This window comes from Hippoglossus hippoglossus, chromosome 19 (genome assembly GCF_009819705.1).
Source record: "Hippoglossus hippoglossus isolate fHipHip1 chromosome 19, fHipHip1.pri, whole genome shotgun sequence".
Classification (NCBI taxonomy): Eukaryota; Metazoa; Chordata; class Actinopteri; order Pleuronectiformes; family Pleuronectidae; genus Hippoglossus; species Hippoglossus hippoglossus.
Window position 1 is genome coordinate 1,986,154 of NC_047169.1, and position 25,430 is coordinate 2,011,583.

Here is a 25,430-nt window from a genome sequence, read left to right on the forward strand (position 1 = left end):
AAATAAAGCTGCAGAGAATTCTCGTTAAATGTTTCATCATCATTCTGTAATCGATCATTGTCTCTGCTCCAGTTTCACATTCCTCTCTCATCTTTACATGTGTTGTCTCAAACAATGTACATTCAGGTTATCATCGTGTGTGTGTGTGTGTGTGTGAGAGCGTGTGAGCGTTTCAAATCTCACACTTACAAACTGTCCATATTCAGTGTGTGTGCTTTCAACCCGACTAATTGCTGAGGTGGTTGCAGGTGTAGTCGCAGCCATGGAGAAACCTCCCTTCAGGCAGAACCAGAGCTGTGGAGACTGGGAGCTGAAGGAGAGGCTGGGAATGGGAGGCTTCGCCCATGTTTACCTGTACCAGCATCACGTGAGTGGAACCAGTTCACCCCCCCCTGTACCTGTTGTTATCAATACAAGAAATACAGTTTTATACCAGTGTAAGGTCCGAAGTGGAGACACAACTAAACAGTGATTGTCGTACGTGCGACAGTTTGAATTGAATTGATTGGGTTCTGACTTGTTTCTGGAGTTTGTGTTTGACGTGTGAAGAAGCAGCAGGAGATGGTCCCGGGTCAGACTCGTTCACAACAACAGGAACGTGTGGAGAACATGTGTGTGTGTGTGTCCGTCCTTGTTACATGGCTTCACTTTTCATCCTGAGAGATTAGTGTTCTTTCAGTTTTGCGTCCGTCGCGTGTTAGAAACCTCGTCGACACGCCCACTCGCTAGCTTCCCAGCCTTCTGTATTCTCACGTGCACTCACGCTGACATTTTTACGAGGCAGCAGGCAGGAAAGGTCTGAGGCTCGGACGTTTACCTTCTCACACGCAGCCACCTTCCAGAACATTTCAGGGAAATACCCAGACTTGAGTTCACCGTCTGAGAGCCGCTTCAGTCGGCACTTTTCAACAGCCCTTGGCCAACGGTTCAGCAGGAGGGTGGAGACATTCCACGGGGTTGCGTGGCCGCCAGTGGCACAGGAAACACTGTTCACACACAAGGAAGAAGGGATTCAACAGATTCACCTGGCAAATCTGGTTCAGTGAGTCAGGAAAGTAAAAGTGAAAGATGCTGGGATCATTACCAGGCCGATCCGAGCACTGACCTCCACGGTCTGTTTGAGCTTTTCACTGGAAACCTTTGGGCAGCTCGTGATCTCAAGAAGAGTCAAGCACGAACATTAAGACTCTTAGGTGTCGAGCTGGGCAAGACTTCCACTTCAGTTTCAGTCTTTTATTTTGTTTGCTGCAGTTGTTGAATTGTCATTTATTTTACACTTAATAAATCAAGTGAATGACTCTGTAAGAACTACACAAACTGTGACTTGTGGGTTAACTTTAATGTATTTGTATCGTAATGGAATTTCTTCTGCCTGTTTTCTAGGACACAAATGAAAAGCTCGCTGTAAAAATGTGTCGTCTAGAGCTCACGGCAAGGAACAAGGACCGGTGGAGCAGAGAAATCCAGATCATGAAGAAGTTCGTACTTATTTTCATCTACTTCCTGTCTGATACGTTGATGATGATGCACCTGCACAGATGTTCTTTGGACAAAGCAGATGTTCATTTAAATGAACTTTGACATCTGAGCTATTGTAGCATAAGATTATTAAACTATAACGAAGTCCTGTCTCTCTCTCTCTCTCGCTCTCTCTCAGATTGAATCACATAAACGTTGTGACAGCCCGAGAAGTCCCAGAGGAGATGCAGCACATCGCCCTGAACGATCTGCCGCTGCTGGCCATGGAGTACTGCTCCCGAGGAGACCTGAGGAGGGTGAGCCACTCGTTCACTGTGATGCAGCTACTTTTATACATGATGTTCACATGAGTTCACTGTCGTGTTTACTGGTCATTTTCATAAAGATCTGCGTCCACACTGAAACACCTGAACTACAGATACGATAAGACGAGTGTGATGGACCAGACCGGGAATTCAAATATGATTTAGCCAGTTTGGTGTGAATATCATGTTGAGTTCACATTTGTGTTAATCACTGATCTGACAATGTAAATAAATATGCATCGTGTTAAAGTCTGTAATAAGCTCATGAGTGTGTGTCCTGACAGGTTGTGTCACCGCTCGTAGTTTTACTGCTGTGTGACTCAAACACTTTTGTCTTTGTCGCAGGTTCTGAGCAAACCTGAAAACTGCTGCGGTTTGAAAGAGAGCGAAGTGCTGTCCTTACTCAACGATGTTGGTACGACCGAACCTTGTCTTTTGTTCACCTCGTTCATTCAGTCGTGTCTTTCAGAGTCGTTCACTTTAACCTCTGACTCCTGCTCCAGGAGCTGGTATCCAGTATCTGCACGAAAACAAGATCATCCACAGGGATCTTAAACCTGAGAACATTGTGCTGCAGGACATCAACGGAAAGGTAACCTGCCACGTTTTGATCTTCGGCCTCCTCTGGTTGACTTTACACCTTCAATTAGATTATCTCACGTTTACCTTTCTTCTTCTTCTTCTTCTTCTTCTTCTGCTTCAGCTGGTTCACAAAATCATTGACCTGGGCTACGCCAAAGACCTGGACCAGGGGAGTCTGTGCACCTCCTTCGTCGGCACGCTGCAGTACCTGGTAAGAGCTGAGACAAACAGATGCACCTATCTTCATGTATCAATGTCTTATTCTAATTAGGAGTTTAAATCTTTTAATCTTCTTCCTGTCTTTACTAATAATGAAATGTAGAGATACGACAGTTAAAACATGTACAGGATAAACAGTAGAAAATGGTTTTATCACTAAATTTATCGACCAAATGCATCACGAGCTGCTTTCGAACTCGCACCGAACTCTGGATTATCTCCCTTGAAGTTATGAATGCGTCTGAGCAGAGAATCTCCTGCTGAACTCTTGGTTTGTGAAAGACAAACTCCGGAGAACGTCTGGACCCGAGTGTGCGGACGTTCTCCAGAGTTCATGTGTGAAAAGTGCTCTAATGAAATGCAGCACTTGTTCCCTGCAGGCACCGGAGCTGTTTGAGAACAAGCCGTACACTGTCACTGTGGACTACTGGAGCTTTGGCACAATGATATTCGAGTGCAGTTGTGGTTTCCGTCCTTTCTTGCACAACCTTCAACCTGTGCAGTGGTGAGTTGATGTGAAAAGCACAACATTATGACAGAAGTGAGTTATTGGAGCAACAGGGGAGGTTAGTCACCGCAGTTCGGTCTGTTAATCAACACAGACGACGGTTGTAGCTGCAGCTCATGGAGGCAAGTCGCAGTAATTATCCGATTGCTGCGATTTATGTCAAACTAGATCAAACTCTTCTCAGAGTCATAACTCAAGTTGAACATGAACTCACTTGTAGATTCATTATTTCTAATGTCCATACATCTGCTTGTAAATCATTGGAGAAACATTCTTCTTGTATCTTCACAACTTGCCTGAGAAACATCAGGTTTTAAGTTTAGTTTAGTACCACAGTAAAGCAGTGAAAGTTGTCTGTACATTCAAACCCTAACCCATCGCAAACATGGACTGCAACATAACATAGAATTCACAATAATGTAAATTCAAGACATTTCACACATTTTATTCAATTGGAATCAGATGATGTTTGGGATTTTTTTCACTACTTTTGCTTGACAAGAGGATTTTTATTGATGGCTGATACATTTTTCTGTAGATCGATTACACGATGATTCACTTCTGCTCTTCTCTCGTCTCTCTTCATTCACAGGGCGACCAAAGTGCGGAATAAAGGTCCTAAAGACATCATGGCGGTGGAAGACGTGAGCGGAGAGGTCCGATTCTCCACACACCTCCCCTACCCCAACAACCTGAGCAGGTTGGACCACTGTGACTGTTACAGTCCATCAAATGAAAGACGTGTCTGCTGCTTGCTGCTCCTCTCTCTCCTGGTACATGTCATTAATTTGCTGTCTCACAGGACGATGTTGGAGCCGATGGAGTCTCTGCTTCAGCTGATGTTGAAGTGGGATCCTCTCCACAGAGGAGGCAAAGTGAATTCCGACACCAAGAAACCCATGTGCTTCGAAGTACTGGAGCAGATACTGAGCACCAAGGTGAGTTTTTGACAGACTTTTTTCACTTGAGTCAGTTGTGCCCTGGATCTGAAGACTTTGAGTTTGAGAATGTAAATGCCCTGCTCATCTGTCCTCTCCCCCTCTGTCCCCTCAGGTCGTCCACATCCTGAACATGACCACCGCTCAGGTCCACTCTTTCCAGCTGACTCCGGACGAGAGTCTCCACAGCCTGCAGAAACGCATCGAGGCCGAGACCAAGATCGAGGTGGTGAACCAGGAGCTGCTGCAGGAGACGGGCGTGTCCCTGGACCCCAGGAAGCCCGCGGCGCAGTGCGTCCTAGATGGAGTGGTAGGTTGAATAATGAACACTTTGAAACCCACTGACACCGTCTCCAGCTTTATTCAGAGATGTTCTGATACTAGCAATGGAAATGTCTCAGATATTGCTGGAATTGCCACACATATACAAAAAGTCTATACACTGATCTGATATCACATCTTTTAAGAATATTAGTTTCAACCAGATAAAACTGCAATTTTCTTTCCCTTGACATCGCTCAATCTTCACTGCTCCAAAACAGCCGTTGTGCTGTAGCGTCGGTGGCAAAATCCGTTCTAGCTCTGTTAAGAAGAAGTGATTTCTGGTTGTGAAGCGTTCATTTTGCAATATTTCACCCTGGAAAGTCCCACAAGTCAAAAGGCAACGTGATCGGTATGCAAGACCTCAGTTTCATCAGGTTGTAGCAATGCATTGGCTCAGAGGTTTCCTGGTTGAAGTCAAACCACTTGAATCAAATCAAACCCAGCCCTCGTTAAGAAATGACCAGTGTATATGGGAAATGTCAAGAAATGCTATAATAATTGAATAATTAAAAGTTTGGCGCACTGGTGCAACCGATGTAAAAAGTTAGTCTGGAGCCCTGATCGGAAAAATAGGATCCAAACATCTCGAGCTCTAATAGAGTAAAAACTACTTTAGAACAAATCCTTCTTCTAATGTTCTTCTCTCCCTCTGGAGCATTTACAAGCTCTTTAAGTGACTTGTCTCAGGGCTGTAGAAAAGGAATCAGGAAAAGCTGCGTGTGCACTTCTTATGATTCATACCACACCGGCTGTACGTGCGCTGAGGGACTTTGAACCAGCCGGTAATGAGGTGTTTGCAGTAACTGATGATCTCCTGCTCTGCTGTGTAGAGAGGCTGGGACAGCTACATCGTCTACCTGTTCGACAAGAGCATCACCAAGTACTCTGGTCCCTTCAGTGCCAGACAGCTGCCCGACAAAGTCAGCACCATCGGTGAGTGTGTGGTTAAGTTCTTCATGCTGCTGATGAGACTCTGTGAAAACAAGGAAACAGATAAATGTGCTCTGATGGAACCGATAGTGAAAATATTGAACACATCGCTGGTTCCCCATCTTTCTCCTGTCTGAGTTAAACTGACGGGTTCAACATCTATATCACAAGATGTTTTTACTGTGATGAATATAATTGCTCATGATGTCCCTTTTGTTGCCAGTGTCCTCAACACTATGGATTTTGTTTTACCTCAGACTTTGTGCTTTTTTAACTTTTACAAAAACCTTTATACCGAACCAGAGGAAAGAAACACTGAAAAACGTCCTAAGTTTGGTTTGAACCTTTTCAGTTCAAGAGGCCAAGACGCAGCTGCCCCTGGCGGCGCTGAAGAAGGTTTGGGGCGAAGCAGTGAGCTACATCTGTGGCCTGAAGGACGACTACAGCAGACTCTTTCAAGGACAGAGGGCAGCAATGTGAGTCACGTGACCGACCGAGCGCTCTTTATTTAGCTTATTGGTTATTCTCAGATGTTCCTCCATGTTTTTAAAATGACCTGTTTTACATTAATAACTGTCGGATGCTTTTTTTATTTCACATAACTCCAACTCTTTTCCAGGCAAGACCCTTAATCTGTAAATGTAATGAGAAGAGGCTGTTTGTCTGTGTGGACAATTCTAGCTTCTGTTTCTGTTGTTCCCTGATTCTCTGCTAACTGGAGACAGAACATGTTGTCATACAAATACCTACACTCTTAACTGTCTCCTCCTCCTCCTCCTCCTCCTCCTCCTCCTCCTCCTCCTCCTCCAGGCTGAGCCTCCTGCGCTACAACACCAACCTGACCCGCTGTAAGAACAGCATGTTCGGCTTCTCTCAGCAGCTGAAAGCCAAGTTAGATTTCTTCAAGAGCAGCATCCAGTACGACCTGGAGAAATACAGCGATCAGATGCACTACGGCATATGTGAGTGTTGACTGGCAGCTTCTGATTTACTCTGAGTTTACGTACAGGATGTTTTGACGACTGTGAGCGGGACCTTTCGTGTTTTGATGATTTGTCTTGTGTTCGTCTCGAAGCCTCTGAGAAGATGCTGAAGGCCTGGCAGGAGAACGAGGAGAGAGCTGCTGCCTTTGCACAGGTGATGCATGCTGACAAAACACAACACACGTGTGTGGAGCATTCAAGTTGTCCTCTGGTGTTTTCTCAGTGCAAAGCAGTGACCACCCATTCCTGTTTCTGTCCTGCAGGTGGCAGAGGTGAGCCACTTAGATGACGAGATCATGGCTCTGCACTCGGAGATCGTGGAACTTCAGAGGAGCCCGTACGCCCGGCGCCAAGGAGACAAGATGGAGCAGCTGTGAGTGTTAATGGAGTCTGACCCCAGGCGATGACACGCTGGGTTTATTGGTCACAGATTTGGACTTTTTATGAGATATTTCATGATAATAATGACTTTTTTCAAGCCTAATTTTTCATTCAGGTTAAAAATAACCTTTTTATAAGGAATTTTGAGCACAAGAGAAACCATCCAGCACCAAAACAGCCTTTCTTTACACTGGGTCGCTCACGCTTCCCTCAGAGGTTGTTAGTCCTGGAGCGGTTGTTGTTGTCACATCAGATAAACAAACTGAATGACAGACTTTACTTAAGTCGCCTCTCGTACTTCACACATGCTCGTACTCTCTGTGGTCGTCCTCTGGATCGAGGCACCTTCGCGTGTCCTCGGAGCAGCCGTCCACTCGCCACCTGCCTCTGTGAGATTAGATTTAAAGGGTTTGTTGTGTGGAAACAGACAGACCCTCGTCTGTGCGGCTGGAAAAGCTTTAGCTGGTGTGACTTCACTGGTATTTTAAACATGCTGCATCACACAATAATCTGCTGTTTAACTGACCAGGAAATAAACTGCTGCTTGCGCCAATCCTTCACGAGTTTTCTTTAAGTTATGATGTCAGAGCTTTAGAGTCTATGTTTCTCAAATGTTTAAATCTTTTTCTATTGCAGGGAAGAAAAGGCAATCGAGCTCTATAAGCAACTGAAGATGAAGTGTAAAAGTAAGAAAAGCACATTTTATAATCAACTTTATATTCTGTTCAAAATGTTAAACCGAGGATTTGATGCATTTGTCAAAGTGGAGCGTGTGTTCATTGTGTTGTCTGCTGCTTCTCTCTCAGTATCTGAGACGGACGTGAGCAGCGACAGCTCTGAGATGGTGAAGGCCATCATTCAAACTGTCCAGAACCAAGACAAGGTCCTCAAAGATCTGTACACGCACCTCAGGTACAATCCAAGTATCTGAATTATCTCCTGGAAATATGAGCTGTAGAATTACTCTGTTTGTTTTACATGTGATTGAGAGTCTGTTTTTACCAGTGTTCATTATTAATGTATCGTCTGATATGAAAAGACCACAAAGAGCCACTATTCTATTTTAAGGTTTGCTGTGTCCTCCCAACAGAAAGATCCTGATCAGCAAACAGAAGATCATTGACTTGTTTCCACGGATTGAGAAAACCCTGGAGAGCATCAAGGACGCTGACAACACCGTGATGCAGATGCAGATAAAGAGACAAAGAGAGTTCTGGCATTTACTGAAGATCGCATGTGTAAGTGCTCACTTCCGATTTCATGGCTTTATTCCTGCAGCAGCATGACAGGAGGCATCTCGTGTCCAGCTTCTGTCCAAATGTTGGTTTGTACGTCTGTCTCATTCTCATGAGACAGGAATTTCCACTAATTTGAAATAAAGGAGGAAGTTTGGTGCTCAAATAGTCACTGCGACCACAACTTATTCACTTATAATACTGCTTGTTGTGACAAAATACACTTGACTCCTTCTGTTAGACTCCTGCGTCGCTCTGTTAATCGTTGCTCAGTAGAAACTCTCTCTCTCCTTCAGGCCCAAAACTCGTCCCGGAGCTCGATAGCAGCCAGTCCCGAGTCGTCCAACCTGATGCCGGTGTCCCAGTGGTCCCAGTCGGCTCAGCCCGTCAGCTCCCCACATCCTCTGACCTCCCTGCCCGGGCCCAACGACAGGTAACCGATCACACTGATGGATCTATGAGTTAGTATCGATCACCTCAGGTTGGGGAGCGATGTCCACGTTCAACACAGACATTTGACTTCATAACAGGATGTGAAGGACAGAACATCACACGAAGCACACGTGTCTTTTTAAAATGGGTCAAATTCACTGTTTTTACTGTGTGAGGATGTTTTTACTGTGTGAGGATGATTTAAATCCGTCTGTCTGGTCGTGTGATGGGAGTTCTCGTGCGATCCGCTCGTCTCTAACAGACTTTCTGTTTCTTGTCAGTGACGCAGCTCCACGTCTGCTGCAGGAGAACCAGAAGTACCTCAGTCAGCTGACCAGCCTGATGCAGGAGGCGGCCGACGAACAGGCCAACAGCATAGTGGTGAGTCCACTGCTTCTTAATGCCTTAGTCTGGATATTCGTCAGTGTAGTGGAAAAAAGGTTTAATATTTAGGCTAATATTTAAAAAGGGGAAAAATGTCCCTAACTTGATATTTGCAAATAAGTAACAATGTTAGTTGCTGCTGTTCAGTTTTCATTAAAACACTTTTATTTCTGTTTGATCGTCTCAAGTCTTAACGAAGTGGTTTTCCTCTTTAAAGGACCAAGACTGGAGCTGGACAAAATACGAAACTTTAACCACAAAATTAAAAAAGCAAAACGCGTAAGCCCTGTGGTCGTCCTCCATCCCTGCTCCGAGTAACACTAAGGACTGTGAGCTGTGAACGCAGCAGAGCGGCAACACAACGTTGTACAGTTGTACATGGACTCGGGATATTCTCTTAAAAAAAACCTGTTCTTTAAAAAAAAAAAATAAGAGTTCACACCTGCTGGTGTCTGTCCACTCCCATCGTGTCACATGGTGGAACGGTCCAACCCATGAATATTCTTGTTTTTCTACAAGTAAACAAATGAAGCCGTGTCCCTCTGCCCCCCCCCCCCCCTTACCTTTGGCTGCACTAAATTTATCACAACTCATGAAAACCAATGATGTTCATTTATACTGTTGATTGCCAAATCGAGCAAACTGTAGCAGCAGAGTCGAGGGTTTGAGGCGGATTCGTGTCACATGGGAGAATATTGGCAGAAACATGAGAAGTGACTCGGCTTCGTAAAACAAGAAGACGGGAAGTGGTCGCGGGCGGGGGGGCGGGCGGGGAGGGCGGGGGGGGAGGAAATTACAATCAAGCAAACAGCACTTTGATACTCCCATGTATCCTCTGTGTAAAGAGACCAAACGTTCCAGGCTGACGAGACGCTTCGCAGAATTTACAGTCCCCTCGAGACGGGAACGGTTCTTCTCACACTCGTACTCAATTTCATATCATTTACTATAAACATTCAGGCGTTTAGATTCTGTGCACATGTTGTTTTCAATCAAGTTCTGTTTGAATAAAGTATAATATATCATAGGCTCTGGTCAGGATATATGTGACGGACGTGGCGGGCCATCGTGTTCATACTTTGTCTATAATGTACATCTGTCTTTTTAAACACGAGGTTTGACTCTTGTTAATATGCACATTTTATTTCACTGGAGAGTCGAAGCTGCGTTCACGTCGTATGAATCCATTTAATCAGAGATATGTAGTTTCACTTTCTCCAGTGTCAGGATTTAAACATGATGGAATAATAAATATAATAATGATTCATTGAATATCTCTGAGTTGTGGATTACAGTCGCTTTTCCAATATGAGAATTTGATGATGAACTGAATATTTGCACCTTTTCGACCGAGGCTCAGACAAAAGAAGCAATTATTTGATTAAAAATCTGCTTTTTTGTTCACGAACACTTAAACATTTGATTAAATATTCATGACTTAATGAGCACAATTATGTCCAGGTTATAATTTTCAATAGTTAAGCTCTTGAATCTGCTTGGTCTGGATTGTGTGGGATCAAATCAACCTGTAGTCAATTGTAAAAGACAGTAATTAAGTTAGTGGCAGCTACCGAATCCTCACATCTGTCATTTGAAACACGGGATTCCATCGTAAATATGACGTGAACGCAGACTTTTTTTTCCTGAAGATGTGAGACGACCCGGTTTCCATTCAAATAAAATAACTGTAGCACGGTCGGCATCTTCAACCACGGACCCACAGCGGCGTGCGGCTGAAGGAGAGTAACCTGCAGCTGCACGTCGTCCTGGGTCGGTCACGTTGGGCCAGAGAGGAACGAACCTTCTCGAGTTGTATTTATGAAGTTGAAGTGCAATGGAGAAAAGATATTTTTTATATTTAAGTAACTTGATTTGTCGTTTTTCTTTCGATTGGAGTGTTTGTTTCCATCCGATGGTTTCAACTTGTCTCTTTGAATGTTTACTTTTTAGAAATGTCGGTGTGTAAAGATCAAATGTTTGCCTGGTGATAAAATAAAACGACTTTGGCATGACGTGGTTGTGTTGGCTCTGCTTTCAGGAAGGTGTCGTCTTTACTGTAAGAAAGTAAACAGTTATAAGAATAATAATAATAATAATAATATAAACTTTATTTGAACAGCACTTATCTAAACAAGGTTACAAAGGGATTATGTAGAGGTTGAAATCTTTAACTTTAAACTTAACTTAAACTTTATAACAACTATAAATACAAAGGAAAAAAATACAACTAAGTATATCAAATTTGAATTTAGAAAGTAAACATAACAAATACATTTTTATAGATCATTGCACACAAATCTAAAAATATGACAAACTACAAGTTGTTGTGGACAAACTTTGTAACGACTCGTATCAGCAGCTGATGGTTGATGTGAGTCGATCTTTTCTTTATGAAGTTTTTGTCCATGATTAACTACTGGACGCTTGTCGGTGGCCCTGCAGCTCCATGTGATGTCTTCCTGATTTACTGGTTTGTGTCTTGCTTCCTAATCGAGCCTCTTTCAGACGACTCCATGTTTAATGTCCTGCTCGGATGCTTCTGCTCGTCCTTGTCGATTCAGCAGAAATCTAAATCCTTATCAATTCACAGAAGTGTTGAAGGACACGATGTTGTGACGTCTTCTGTTTCGTGACGTCGTGCCTTCACACCCACTCCCACAGTTGTCACCGTACAGAAATGCAGCAGTGAGGCACATTGGATTGGTTTTGGATCGGTGACCCTCAAAGAACAAGCAGCGTCTTCTTGTGTCCCACCCTCGGCATTGACCTCAGGAGTTAGAAGCTGTTGTGTATCAGAAAACGAGATCTTTGTCTGTGTTATTCCTACAATGATCGTTATGATCCCCTCAGATTTACCTTGAGACCACAGGGGACGTCCGGACCCCGGGTCGGGATCCGCTGCTGGATCAGTTTCACATTTCTCAAATTAAAAGCAGGAGAGGAGCAGCTTTCTGTGGCTGAAATGAAAAGTTGCTTTCCTGTATTTTCAAGGACGTCAAACGAGGTTTGAATCCACAGCTGTGACTGAACATCTGCACTCACGAGTCAACATGAGGCTTTTTTTTTTTCATTGTCTGAAATGTGAACAACTTTGGAGGAAACTTGAGAAACTACAGCTGCAGTTCTTCCTGCTGTGAAAAGGAGAAGCTGTAAACAATCGAGATAGTTTGACTGGTCGTGTGTTGCTCAGCCCTGAAACCCGGTGAATAATCATGAGTCACTGAGTCACTTTGTAGATGATGGTGATCTCGTCTTGCTTCCTTCTCTTGACCAGGCGTGTTCTCTGGTTCAGCCGAGGACTCATCGGACTCGGACTCGTCCGTCTGACCACACGCTTCAGGAAATGATTCCGTTAGAAGCATGAAGCGTCATGCATGAGTTTTGGATTACTCTCTAAACCTCTGGCACGTCCACGTCTTCAAAACTAATAAAGCTGTCGTCAGTGACCTTCTGCTGCTTTCACATTAAAATGAATCAGTGAAAGACAAAGATCTTCTCTCCTGTTATGTTCTCGTGGATTATTCTCACAGCAGAAGTGCACCGCTTGCTGCTTTCGGGGAAACGCCCCTGCACCTTTTTCCAAGAAGGATTTTTATCATCACATATCATCTCCTGCAGAACGAGCCCAGCTCCGATCTGAGCGACAAGCGGAGACAGAGCTCGGCTGTAAAACAAGCCACACGCGTTGTAAACCTGTGTGAATCAGAGTGAATCACTGAACACAGTCTCTGCTCAGACCTGCATTCCTCACATCTCAACCCCCCCCCCCCCCCCCCCCCCCCCCCCGCATCCCAGAGCTGATCTGTTGCAGCAAACTTTGTAAAAAGATCTAGAGGTTTTCCATCAAACTAATCCTCCCAGAAAGACGTTTCAGAAGATGTTGTGTTTGTCTCTTTCCTGTTTCAACACGACAACGCCCCTTGTGTTCAAAGCCACAAAGAAACAATTCCCTCAGAATCTAAATCTTACATTTACTCTCATCTGAGCAGTTTCTTGTCTCCACCACGTCCTGAGGGAGGAAACTCTCTGGATCTTTAGCTGCTGAACGCTCTGTGTCGCTCTGTGGCTGTCGGGGGGGGGAGCAGCTCGTGGACAAACACTTTTGTTTTCCTGCTGCTGCTGGAAAATAAGGCTCGAGGCAGTTTAACCAAAACAAGATGCTAAAAGGCTCCGTGTGGTTATCGTCTGTGGGTTCTTTACTAAACAACTTCTTTAAGATCCCACGTTATTTGGCACATCAATTCATAAACAATGATAATTTGACCTAATGATGGGGATTCATTTTCTGAGGATCATTAAGTTTTATACAAAACTTCATGCTAATCCATTAAATAGTTGTCGGACAGACTGTTATTTTCATCCATAGTCACTAAAGTCACTGTTTTAAAAGTCCCTCAATCATAATTCTAATAAACTATAGATCTTGTAAATGCTCATATTAAAATGTGTAATGAGTGAATGTCCCAGAGCCTCTTATACACTCACTGAGTTCTTTGTTTCCCACGAAGCCGAGGAAACAAAAGATTTAAGTGAGAGCAGGAAACATCTGAGTCACTGCTGCTCCGTCCGTCAGCTTCTCACTGGAGACCGATAATTATGGATTAACTGTGAACTGAGGAAGCTGCAACGTGGGTTGATCCAAAGAAAGAAACTAGACACAACAAACTTCATCGTGAAAAATGTACATTTTAATCATTATTTAATCCACTAAATGAAAAACGCAACATACTTTTGTAATAAAGTGCAACTTTACTTTGTTGCAAGAAAAGACCTTTCATACGTTTTTACATTCAATTCATCATATGTGATCAAAGGAAGAAGGAGAATCGGGATCATTGTGATAAAACACTCATTTGCAATTTCTGCTTCAAAGTGAAAAACCACATGACTGTTGCCCTAGAAAAAATATCAGTGCAGTAAAAAAACGAGATTTCTCCTCAGGGGCTGAAAACAAACAGGAGCATGTAAATGTTTCAAGCTGAATCACAGCAACACACACACACACACACAGGTCTGTGCAGAGCCTCCGTGCTGAAAGTACCGTTCACAGGTTTTCAAGTCAAATGGAGAGAGAATTCAAATTAACCTCTAAGTGCAGATTGGCTTCGGACGATTTAGGGACTGTACAAAAAGCACCGGGGGGGAACTCAGCCTCGTGGAACCGTTCAATGGACCCGGCCCCTCGGCTCAGAACAGAACAGCAACGCTTTAAAAAGAAGTGGTGTGTAACGGTGGCCTGTTTCTGAACCGATGGGATTCAACACTGGTTTTGTACTTTCTGTTATTTTCCGTACCTGTGGTGGCTGATCAGGGTTAAACTTGTTTAATTCTAAAATCTTTGGGCAGCGGAAACATGTGGTTTAGCCTCGGTTCAGTATCTCTGTTCGATCTCACTGATAATTCTCACAAAGGCCCTTTTGCAAACATTTAGTTAAATATTTAAACTGTATTTTTTATAATAGTGACTAACGAGGCTGAGTCCAAACCGCAGCTAAGGCACAAAGGTACGAACCATAGAATAAATAAAGATGGACGACACGTCATAAAGGCGGGGTTTACGACCTGTAGTGCAGCCAGCCACCAGGGGGCGATAAATACTTTGGCTTCCCTTGTGGGAAGTGCTGTGTCGTCAATCTGCCGTCGATGGTTCGAACCCGTTCTCGGCTCGTTGCTGCCGACGCTCACGCTCTATTGTCTCTAGAACAGAAACAACTTTCCTCACACTAATAAAAGATAATTTAATGTAACACTTACAACAAAAGGATGTTTTTTTTTTTTTACAAACACAACAATTACAGCTGCAGCAGCTGATTGTAACTTTCTGAACGATAACACTTTCCCCACAGCAGCTGTGAAGCTGAGGGTCGGATGGGATCAGACGCTCCGAGTCAACATCTCAAGGCCTGAAAGTGTAAACCTCTCTGAACTCGGTGACTCGGTCCGATCCCAACAAGCAGCGCTCTCTTACTCATACGTCATGTGGGTCTGTGGACCTGGGGCTTCGCTGGGGGGGGTGGAGGAGTGCACGGCTTGACTCTGGCTGCTGCAGGAGGACAGGGCTTGGCTGGAGGTACAGGAGGAGGATTTGGTCTGGCTGCCTTATACTGAAAAGAAAACCAGACGACCTTTCAGACGGGATCACACACACCATGCTGTTACTTGCAGAGTTAATTCTCCTTGCAGTGATTTCCGGGTGAGGCTACTTCCTGTTCTCGTTCTCGAGAACTTCACTCACTAATGATTGACAACGTGACGAGTGAGAGCAGACGGTGTGACTCACCTGTGGTTTATTCAGCGGCGGCTGAGGTTTTGCTGGAGTTTGAGGTTTTGCTGGAGGTTGAGGTTTTGTCTAAAGTGAAGAAGAAGAAGAAGAAGAAGAAGAAGAAGAAGAAGAAGAAGAAGTCACTGAGACATTTGTGCCTTTTTCCCCAAAATCCAGTTTATGTCTCGATCCTTTAACTTTCTACTCCGTCTTTCTCTGTTTTGATTTGGATTCTCAGCGATTATGTCGATCTTTGAACATCACTGAGAAACTGTTAAACCCTGAATAATAAACTAATAGATGTTTATTTGCATCTTCACATTGTTTTGAAATCTAGAGAGTAGAGTTAAAAGGATAATTCTTGTTATTCTGTTCTGTATTTTTCTTATTGAAATAGATATTAAACAGAAAGTGACCGAAAGCAGCAGTGAACTGACCCAACTCACGAGTTTCCAGAGCAACAAACGTAAATAAACACACAGCTGAAAATAGTCCCAACAAATAAACAGCTTCACCCTGTTTGAGAAGCGTTTGTTAACTTTACAACCTCCTGCTGTTTTAGGAAATAACCGTTTTCAACACCGCAAATAACTTTCTCTGTGCATTATGTAATGTGACTCCTGAAAGCACTCCTCACTTTGCATTTTGTAAGAGCTCACATTCCAGGACATGTTTAATTGAAGCTTACCGGCTCGGTTTGTGAGGTAGACGACACCAGAGACTCGTTCTGTGGCGGCTGGAAACAAAGGACACGTTGTAATCATCACATGATTCTGCACCGACAGCGTCGTGAATCCTTCTCTGAGGCACTCACCTGCGGAGCTGGTCTGCTGGGGGTCACGTGGACGATCAGAGGAGCACAGGCTTGTGCCGCCGTTGACCCCATGAGAGTAGGCTGACTGATCTGAGGTCTCTCTTTAACGTCTGCTCCCTGGAACATCGGGTTCAACTTGCCTGGGGCCGAATGCACTTTCCTGCAAACACAGAATTCATTCAGCCGGGAAGTGGGAGAGGACGGAAACAGACACAAGTCATTGAGTTGAAAGTTTAAGAAACGACCTTTTCGAGATGAAGTTGTCCATGTTGTCCTTTTTACAGCACATCAGTCCCGTTATCACCACGGCGATCAGCAGCAGGACAGCGAGAGCGGCACACACGCCAATTATTATTCCCTTCTGACCTGCAGGCACAGACCGGGAGGCTTTCAGATGCTATAATATACACAACGTCGTACTGTACACAGCTTGGAAATTCATCTTATGTGGAACAAGATAGTTACACTGTCTGCATAATCTAAAAGCAAGCTGGAGGGATCACCAGCGGCAAGTCTTCACAGAAACAGGAGTCACTGAGTTCACCACCTTGCTCCTGACTTAATGTAAAGCTTCATTCATCCAGTTTGGTTCATATCTGCAAAGCAACATCCCCACGGTGCTGCCGTTCTGTCAGGGAGGAAGCTAAGATGGTGTGAAGCCATCTTTACAGCTGTTCACCACAGAGACAACTTCACTTCCATCCCTGAGACCTGGACCAATCTGGTGCTTACTGATAAAAGAGGTGAGAAATGTTCACCGTTTCTTTCTCAACGCCTCAGTGAAGACAGAGCGAAGACTTGGTCAACAGCTGAAACTACAAACTGTCCTGATGTTAATCTGGACATTTCACCATAATGAGGTCAAAACACATTTCATTACTTCTTTGTTCTGATCAAAGATAAAGTTTCACAGTTTTGTTCCTCTCTGTTTTTTTTGTGAAGATTGAATTACTTTGCAAACTCCAGTTTGGAGGGAGACTCCATGTTTCCGTCACAGTGATCACAGGTTCAGAAGGTAATAAATTAGCTGCTGGTGCCAAAACACCACATTTCTGACATATTCCAATGTTTCTTCGTTTGATAAACTTTCTCTAACTTCAACTGGAATCAAGACGATGAGGTTTTTTAAATGAGGTGAACTTGAAGAAACCAGTAAGGATTAGGTCTGCGCTGGGAGAACACTCATACTGAATCATCCTTTTTTTTAAACTTACTGGAAAAATGACTCAACCATCAGGTGTGACCTGTTTCTTCCTGAACCGCCCAGTGAGAATTTGACCTTCAATTCAAACTGATAAGATTGTATTATATTATGAGATATAAAACAAAATCCAGGGACCGGTTCCGTACCTTGAGGTAAATCTGCGTACAGGACATCGCAGTGAGGCGGAGCCCAGCCGGGAACGCACTGGCACTCGCTCTTGTGATTACACACCTAAAGAAAGAAAGTAATTTTAGACATGAGTCAAACACTCGGAGTTGAACTTTGGTCCAGAACTGGCAGATTAAAAACCTTCTTCTTCTTCTTCACTCACCCCGTGATTGTTGCATTTCTTTGAACATTCCTCCTTTTTCCCATAAACTGATATGTCCACACATCTGTGGTCGAGGCAAACCTGTGCACACGAGCATTTCTCAGCAACACGTCCAACCTCATTAAAGACTTTACCTTACATGACTCTACTCCCAAGTGTTTTACCTTATTTGGTCCACAGCTGGTTCCTTTAGGCACCATGTCAATGTTCCTGGTGTTGTCATCCTCCACCACGTTGCACTTTATGCCACGCACAGTGTACGCTGCCATCTTACCAGTGATGGACTCGCCCCCCCCTTGACAAAATATAGACCCACACTTGTAATTCCTACAAAAAGAAGAGAAGAATTGAATCAGTAAGTTGATCGAGCACTTTGAAACCCCCCCGTGAGCCAAGTTCCCTTCGATGGGATCGACCGGCAGGACGCTCGGTGCCGTGGTACGTACTGCGCCGTGCAGGGGATGTAGCCCAACTTGGTTTTCCCACAGTTTGCACCTTTCTCGCCTCGTTTGTTCAGGTCGAAACACAAATCTGGTCCAACTCTGGCCCCTGAGGACGGAAGACATCCAGGGTTGTTAGTGCGAACACATGAAAGGTCAGGATTTTGGCTGCACAGACATATTTTCTCATCGTTTCAAGCCGCTAGCTCAGTATTTGTATTCATATCATTCCTTTCTTGTTTCAGTTCCTTCTTGTTAATGTGAACGTGTTGACTGTACCGGGTCCAAACAGCCTCCAGCAGTGCTGCTCGTGTGTGGGACACTGGCCGTCGTGGCAGTAGCCCTGCGTCTGGTCGTAGCAGGGTTTGCCGTTCATCTCGAAGCTGTCCTCGGGACACTCCCCCGAGAGGCCGGTGCAGTATTCAGGCAGGTCGCAGTCGCCGGCCGACTTCCTGCACACACCTCCGGCAGGTTGGAACTGAGGGTTAAAAGGACATGAAGTGATGGTGGTTAAGCAGTGAAACTTATTAGCTTGTGCATTTCTCTGGTATTTTATGACTTCCTGTGATGTGGTCACAGCTACGGCTCATTTGCATCACCCTCTGTTTCCTGTTATTATCAAGCTGCTGCTGACGTTTAATTGAAACCTTGTCCTGTCGTTATTTGAACAGCCACAGCTTCGGGCCCGTCGCAGGGTGTGTCTGTTCGACCTTTCTGCAGCTTCGGTCTGACTGAAACAACTCAACAACCATTCGATGGATCGCCATGAAAACCGGTTCCGATGTCCTCCGTCCCCAGTGGGCGAACCCTGGGGACTTTGGTCTTTGACAAATCAATGTCCTCTACTGACATTCAGGATTTGGTTCAAATCACCACTTTGTCCGAGTACAACCCCAAAGAGCAGCTTCAGATTCTGAAGTTGGACAAACACTGAATGTTTGAGCCTGTTTTTGACTCTGAGACGTGACTCGTCTTAGAGTTGGGTTTCAGCTCCGTGTTGTTTGTCGTGGGACAGAGGGGCGTTCAGATTCTCAGCTGTCAGACTGTCGGATGAATTTCTGATACGTCAGAAAGTCTGGTCGGCCATCTTCGGCACAGAATGACTCGTATGTTTCTTACTTCAACTTCAACAGCTTTGCCTGTTCATCTCAGACGAGGAACTACGACAGTGTGAGTGGATATCAGGTTGTGGAGTTCTGCTTCACTCAGTTGTGGTCGTCAACACGGAGCTCGGTTACAGGAACCTGACGTACCTGGCAGTTATCGCAGCACGGGCCATGAGCACACTGGGATCCTTCCGTCAGACGACAAGTCGAGGCATCACAACAGGGGTTCTTGCATTCCTAGAAAGAAAACACAACATGTTTCAGGATCCAGTTACATCCAGAACAAGAGCTGCAGTGGTGAAATTCCAAACCGCAAAAATTTTAACACAAGCAGCGTCTCTGCCAACAAGTTGTCTGAGATAAAGCGTGAGCGCACAGGAAAACTATTTTAACTCTTTGAGGCCAAACTGCAACTCAGCATTAGATCAACACTCGCTTCTATCAACCGTAACCTCACAGGAAACCACAGCTACAACAGAAAACCACCCACATGGAACCTTCCTTCCCCGAAGGACATTTGAATACTATTCTGCTACATCAGCCTCGTCTCAAAGGTTTCACCTCCACAGTGCCACAGTCACACTCTTCTCCAGGGTCCAGCAGGGCGTTGCCACAGCGAGGGCCCACAGCGATGGTCTTGCCGGGTCGGGGTCTGTCCAGGCAGCCGGGCTGAGCTCGCTCCAGGAAATCAGCGAGCTGCTGCACGCTGCAGCTGCTGAAAAACTCCGGGAACGCTTGGCCTCCTGTCCTGAGGACGAGCGAAGAGATTCAAGGATGAACACGATTCACATGACGCCTGAAAATGCTGCGACAGTAAGTTCACCTTAAAATCACATCATTCTAAACCCATGGGCATTGATCTACAGCTCTAACTGCATCCGCCCTCCTGGTTTCAGCTTTTCCTCCAGGTGCCGAACCTGCAGGGATCTGACCTCAGCCACACGAGGTGAGCTGCAGCACTGAGGCTGCGTGAAAAGGCCAAAGCTTCCCCTCCATTAGAACTGAGGGGTCTGAACCAGGGGGGGGAGCTGTCTGCATATCTTTTGTGAATTTGATCCTTCCCAACATTCAATACAGAAATATGCTCAGTGTCTCTGGAAGTAGATCAGATTAGTGTTTTCCACCTGAGCTTGTCGGCCATCACACAGTTGTCGCTGCTGTAGAACGGAAGACACATGCAGCCGGGGGCGTCATGGGACAGACCGAAGTTATGTCCCATCTCGTGAGCGATGGTGGAGGCGAGGCCGATCGGGTTGTCATGGTGATCCTGGCGGAGAAACGCAGAGCTTTAAATTCTGCAGAATTCATCATAAAATACAAAAACTCGTCTTCCTCTGCAGCGGATAAGAGGTCAGACGTCGGGGGTCGTACCTGGTTGATTCCTCCGGAGTTCCCGGTGCACATGGCGAACTTGTTAGCCAGCCCCACCGTGTTGTTTTCCAAGTCTCTGCCGCTGTTGAGGACAAACATCTGACATCAGGTCAAACTGGCAGCTTGACTGAGCTTCACACCTGCACACATGTCCCACTCTGATGCTCACGTCACAAACTGGGCGTTGTCGTGCTGCGTCCTCCGCAGGAGGTCGGCCTGCCGCCACATCAGGAAGTTGTCCAGAGTCGTCTCTGAGTTTTCTTCAACACGGATTTGGTCTCTGTGCGTCCAGATCTCCAGGCCCACCAGCATGACACGGATGTTCAGAGCTCGATACAGCTGCAGGCAGAGGGGAGGGGGGAGGGGGGGGCATTACTCAGGAATGAATAAGAGCTGCCTCACAAACAGCGAATACAACATCAGCCTAAAAGTAATAATGTACCTTGTCAACATGATTTATTGCCCCGAGAACACGGGACTTTGTCCCACTTCCATATCGTTTGTACTGGAGGGAGAGAAACGGGATCAGATTCATGCAGCGATGGAATCAAATCTGTAAAACAATTGAAATGAGGTTTTTACCTCAGTGTTGTCGACGACCACAAACAACTCGACAAACCTCTGAGGGACAGGGTTCGTTTTCTGGAAGGAAACAGACAAACACACCAAATGACTGAACGTCCACACAGAACACTTATTATTACACCGTATCATTACCTGTTTTTATATTTATACTCTGTCAATATAATTATTTTATCACCTTACAATAAATCAACTAGTTTAAAAAGGCAAAAAGAAAAAGGACAGAATCTGAGAACTCAGGAGGTTTTATATAAATGTAATTATAGTTACTCACAATACTAAATATACTCATACAGTACACACACACACACACACACACACACACACACACACACACACACACACACTTAAAGCCGCTGTGGCGCAGTAAACAGATAACGAGATGGGGGGGGGGAGCAGATCTTTCCCTCAGGAGTGGGTGGAGACCAGGAGCTGAGATAAAAGCGAGTGGATCTTAGACTCAAATGGAAAAAAACATCAGTTAACGCAGGTTTAAATTTAAAGTACAAGATAAAACCTACAAAGGGTCTGGACCTGAAGAGACCAGCAAGGCGAGGCCCCTGGTCCTGGTCCTGGTTCTGGTTCTGGTCATGGTCGTACATCATGCTGGGGTTCGACGTGGAGCTGTCACTGATCTTCAGGTGTTCATGTCTGTAAACGGCATGGTCTCCGTCCTCAGACTGTCCCAGAGGCTCGATCAGGTAAACCTGCTGCCGGGCTCGGACGAAGCCGCTGTGAGGCCAGAAGATAAGAAGTTAGATGTTAGTCGGTAGATCTGTCAAATCAAATCAACTCAAACAGAGAGAGACAGTTTTATATTCATTCACACACAGGTTGAAAAACACAGGAAACACGAAGCGATAACATCATGAAGCAACTTCCCGAACACTTCAGACACTTTCTCTGGACTTTATGTATAAAGATAAGTTTAGAGACTTTCTCACCTGATTCCAGAACAGATCCCGACACTGACCGACGAGTCCGCCTCACCTGCGATGTGACCGTGATAGTAACACAGCTCCTGCACCAATAAAAACACTCAAGAGGTCAAAGACGAGGTCAGTTCAGAAAACCTATTTCTCAACTACCGACTCAAATGTCCTGGATTGGAACCAAAACAGAAAGAGAGCAGATGATTTGTCTTTATTTGAATCTTGTGACGTGAGTTAAGATCAGATGAACTCTCACCTCACTCGGGGACGTCGTGACTCGTCTCCCGTCTCCTGAGTAGTGAGTTTCAGTGAAGCCTCTCCCGATGAGATTACTGTCAAATAGACAAGACAGATTTAAAAGAAACGGATATTTGACATATTACACTTTTTATTTAGGATCTGAAACAGTGTGTACCTGTTTTTTTCCAGATGAATAGTGTGGGTCCTCCCTTCAATGGCCAACTCGTACTGCACCGTGTCGGGATAAAGCTGCAGGGAAACCACAGTCACACGACACCACCGACAGATGAAGACGACTTTTCTTTTACTTTTTACTTTTGCGTTCAAGTGTTGACTGACGTACGAGAACTTCAGGGAATCTCTCTCTCTCTGTTCCAGATGCTAATAGAGCTGCACTGAGTCAAAACAGAATACATTCATACATAGTTTGCCCACAAAGGGACATTTTGGGTTTAAAACCATTTTCCCAATCTGAGTTACGTGTGAAACCTCCTCACTATTCTAATAATCTAATTATAACAACTGTCGGATGAATGTAGAACTTTAATATTTGTCTCCGAACGATGAGCAGATGTTTAGATATATAACTCTAACATCAGTGTCTTTGGATGAGCTGTGTTTGTGCAGGTGAGGAGCTGCAGTCACCTGCTCCTCCTCCAGGCTGCTCCTCGGCCCCCCCCGCAGCCTCTGGGGTCGGACCACCTCGTACCGCTCCACGTGAGACAACAGGTCCGAGCTGTGCACCACACAAACTGCACAGAGGCAACAGCAGCAGCGTTACTCACTCGGTCCCAGGGTGGGGACGACGGTCTGCAGGGTTTTTAAACACCACACAGGCTCCGCTCTAATAATCCAACTGACTCCAGTAGAAAAGACTCAAGTTCAGACCTGCAGGGCCGATGAGGCCGAACTTCTCTATCACATTACTGTCAAATCAGCTCTTTAATAACTTCTAAGGTCATTAATTAATCATCAAACACACGTTGGATGAAACTGATGGACTAAAAAATAACCAATTAACTTGAACATGAATCTTACATGAGGTCAGATCACAGAACTGCAGCTTTTACAGTGTCGTGTTTATTGAAGTAAAACCACAGTTAAAACATTTCTAGAGTATTTTAACGATGATGTAACTGAAGTAACCGACGGTCAAGACTTTTAAAAAAGATGATCACGTAAAGAACTGAGCTTAAAGCATGAAAACTACTGATTCATCACTAATTATGAGTCTTTTCCTTCAGTTCTACACTAGAGATTAAATCTTTAAATACAACTTATGAACTAATAACTCATCATTAATAACAGTAGAATTCTCACTTTGTAACTGAAGCAACTTATTGTCTATAAAAATGATGAATAATAATAATAATAAATAAGATGAAGTTGTTTTTTACCCCATGTGAACCACAGCGACCTCATGTTCTCTCTCTGGCCCAGAATGAAGCTCTCTCCTCGGTCACCGCTGCTCCTCTGGCCCGTTAACTCTCCTCCGTCAATCACCCGCGTCCGGGCAGACCCCGCCCCCGCCCCCCCTTCACGCTTATCACCGCCCCACACATTTACCGGAAATAAGCTGACGTCAAAATAAAGTTAAAGAAATTAAACCTGACTTCTGTTAAGAGTGAGGCTTTTCAAAATAAAATCAATATTCCACTGTGATCATCACAAATTAATAATAACAATAATCATTTTGTGGATGAATGAAGAATTTCAACGCACTTCACATGACTTGCAAAATTCCGGGAATATTCAAAGTTGGAAACTTTCCATGGGAATTAACGGGAATAAGCTGGAAACTTTGGGGTAATTTATACTAACTGTATTTACCTTGTCATATACAGACATAAATATAAACATTTAGTTTTGTCATAAGCAGACATGCATGCAAACATTTCTAATACAAATTTAAAAAAAGACATTTTTGACTTAATCCATTTGTGAGTAGGACTCTACCGTCTCTATGTGGATCTCAGGACAGAACCCGGTCAGTGAAAACTTATCAAAACCTGCAGGAACGATGGACTTCAATATGAAAATCTGACCTCAGCAGTTTCCTCTATGTATGAGGGTTAGGGTTACTCTACAGTATGTTGGAGATGAGTATTGGTGGTTTCTGAATATATTTTTACTTTAGAGGAAATGGATGTAAAGTGCAAAGGGGAAGTAGTTTTACACATAAACGTCAGTTAATGGGAAGTAGTTCACAGGTGTTAAATGTCTCCTGTGGCTCAGCGGAGGAGAAAGCGATGCTGATGACGTCATCAACCACGATCTTGGTTGTTTTAACCAAGATCGTGCTGCAAGATCTAGAATTGCTAACGTTAGCCACTTGCCAGAAAGACAGTTTTGTTCCTGTGGACTATAAATACAGTCACCTGTTTGCGTTGTCAATCGATAATGGATACTGCGTGCTTTCTCGGACAAGAGGACTTCGGACTTTCATTTGACGCATGTGATCATGTCGGGTTGAGAGAAAAATAAAACAATCCATTAATTCTGTCAATTTGGTTTACAGTAGCTAGCTACATCCTTTTCAAAGAAACACATTCCATACATCTTTAAAATAGAGTTTTGAATGACTTTTTTATTGCTCAGCCTTTAATTTGCGGTAATTACTTTTATTTTTGATAAGTCGCCCAACTCGCGCTTTTTTGATGGACCCCAACAGCAGCGAGTAATCGAGGTGATGGTGCACTTTTGTGTACACATACATACATCCTACTCTCACTGCTGTAAAACGTTAGCCTACTGTATACAAATAAACTTGGTATTAAAATGAACATGGCTTCAGTGTAACAAGTAATCAACATGCTAGGTAATGACAAAGACGTTCAAAAACAACAGAAAGTCATAGGACTACGTTTCTGGCAGACAATGTTCCCAACGAGCTGCATCCAGGTTCCAGCTGAGCTCGGCTCGCCTAGTCTTGTTTTCAACTACATTTAAGTTCCCTGTTATAACAGAGGTCACCAACCTTTTCGAGCCGAGAGCTACCACCCTGATATCTTCCAAAAAACCCACTGAGGAGGGTCATATTTATTATTTTTTGCAATTTCTGTTAAAGGCTGAATGTACAAGAAATAAATATACACAAAGAGAGGCAGTTGTGCAACTTTTTCTATTCAATGACAATATTCAAATTAATATCAATTCATATTTACAATGCAAAATATGTAGCTTCTCAGTTCCACATCATGTTCTGCAGAGGAGCTGCTACTGCAGCACAATGTTGTTACATATAGGCTTTGATTTGAATATGGCCACAAATATGATTATTGCCTTGTATGAAAGAAGTCCCTTGTACTCAAATAAATACCAGTACTACACAGTATGAAGCCGTGCATCTTTCGCTCCCGCAAATATTTCACAATAAAAAAACCTTTTTAAACAAGGGAATGGATATCATTAACAAACTCTGGAGTGCTTTTATTTTGAAAAGGCTTAC

At 44.3% G+C, this 25,430-nt stretch overlaps 2 protein-coding genes across 4 annotated transcripts in view; one reads left to right on the forward strand and one right to left on the reverse strand.

Annotated features, from left to right (window-relative positions):
• The window catches only part of LOC117753178 (inhibitor of nuclear factor kappa-B kinase subunit alpha-like), a 39,263-nt gene extending 29,719 nt beyond the window's left edge, over positions 1-9,544 (forward strand). For 2 of the 3 annotated variants that reach the window (XM_034571094.1, XM_034571095.1), the window contains exons 3-23: positions 249-367; positions 1,384-1,478; positions 1,658-1,775; positions 2,130-2,199; positions 2,288-2,376; positions 2,488-2,577; positions 2,966-3,090; positions 3,686-3,793; positions 3,896-4,031; positions 4,147-4,341; positions 5,186-5,288; positions 5,638-5,761; positions 6,096-6,247; positions 6,361-6,422; positions 6,532-6,641; positions 7,286-7,335; positions 7,456-7,561; positions 7,740-7,887; positions 8,181-8,317; positions 8,598-8,697; positions 8,918-9,544. In XM_034571094.1, coding sequence (XP_034426985.1) covers positions 263-367; positions 1,384-1,478; positions 1,658-1,775; positions 2,130-2,199; positions 2,288-2,376; positions 2,488-2,577; positions 2,966-3,090; positions 3,686-3,793; positions 3,896-4,031; positions 4,147-4,341; positions 5,186-5,288; positions 5,638-5,761; positions 6,096-6,247; positions 6,361-6,422; positions 6,532-6,641; positions 7,286-7,335; positions 7,456-7,561; positions 7,740-7,887; positions 8,181-8,317; positions 8,598-8,697; positions 8,918-8,983 — 2,289 coding nt within the window. In that variant the 5' untranslated portion in view covers positions 249-262 and the 3' untranslated portion in view covers positions 8,984-9,544. Of the gene's footprint in view, positions 1-241; positions 368-1,383; positions 1,479-1,657; positions 1,776-2,129; positions 2,200-2,287; positions 2,377-2,487; positions 2,578-2,965; positions 3,091-3,685; positions 3,794-3,895; positions 4,032-4,146; positions 4,342-5,185; positions 5,289-5,637; positions 5,762-6,095; positions 6,248-6,360; positions 6,423-6,531; positions 6,642-7,285; positions 7,336-7,455; positions 7,562-7,739; positions 7,888-8,180; positions 8,318-8,597; positions 8,698-8,917 lie in introns of all 3 variants that reach the window. The other variant, XM_034571096.1, reaches the window with a different exon arrangement.
• Positions 9,545-13,370: 3,826 nt separating this feature from the next.
• LOC117753177 (zinc metalloproteinase-disintegrin-like 2d) lies at positions 13,371-23,529 on the reverse strand. Its single transcript, XM_034571092.1, is given in 23 exon segments — positions 13,371-14,804; positions 14,981-15,049; positions 15,651-15,698; positions 15,777-16,002; positions 16,004-16,142; positions 17,127-17,211; positions 17,312-17,392; positions 17,476-17,638; positions 17,758-17,860; positions 18,031-18,229; positions 19,005-19,094; positions 19,419-19,605; positions 19,982-20,124; positions 20,229-20,310; positions 20,398-20,567; positions 20,671-20,733; positions 20,811-20,870; positions 21,332-21,542; positions 21,755-21,831; positions 21,999-22,074; positions 22,158-22,231; positions 22,628-22,734; positions 23,380-23,529. Coding segments are annotated over 23 exon segments (2,607 nt in total). The 5' UTR covers positions 23,405-23,529; the 3' UTR covers positions 13,371-14,675.
• Positions 23,530-25,430: the final 1,901 nt, after the last annotated feature.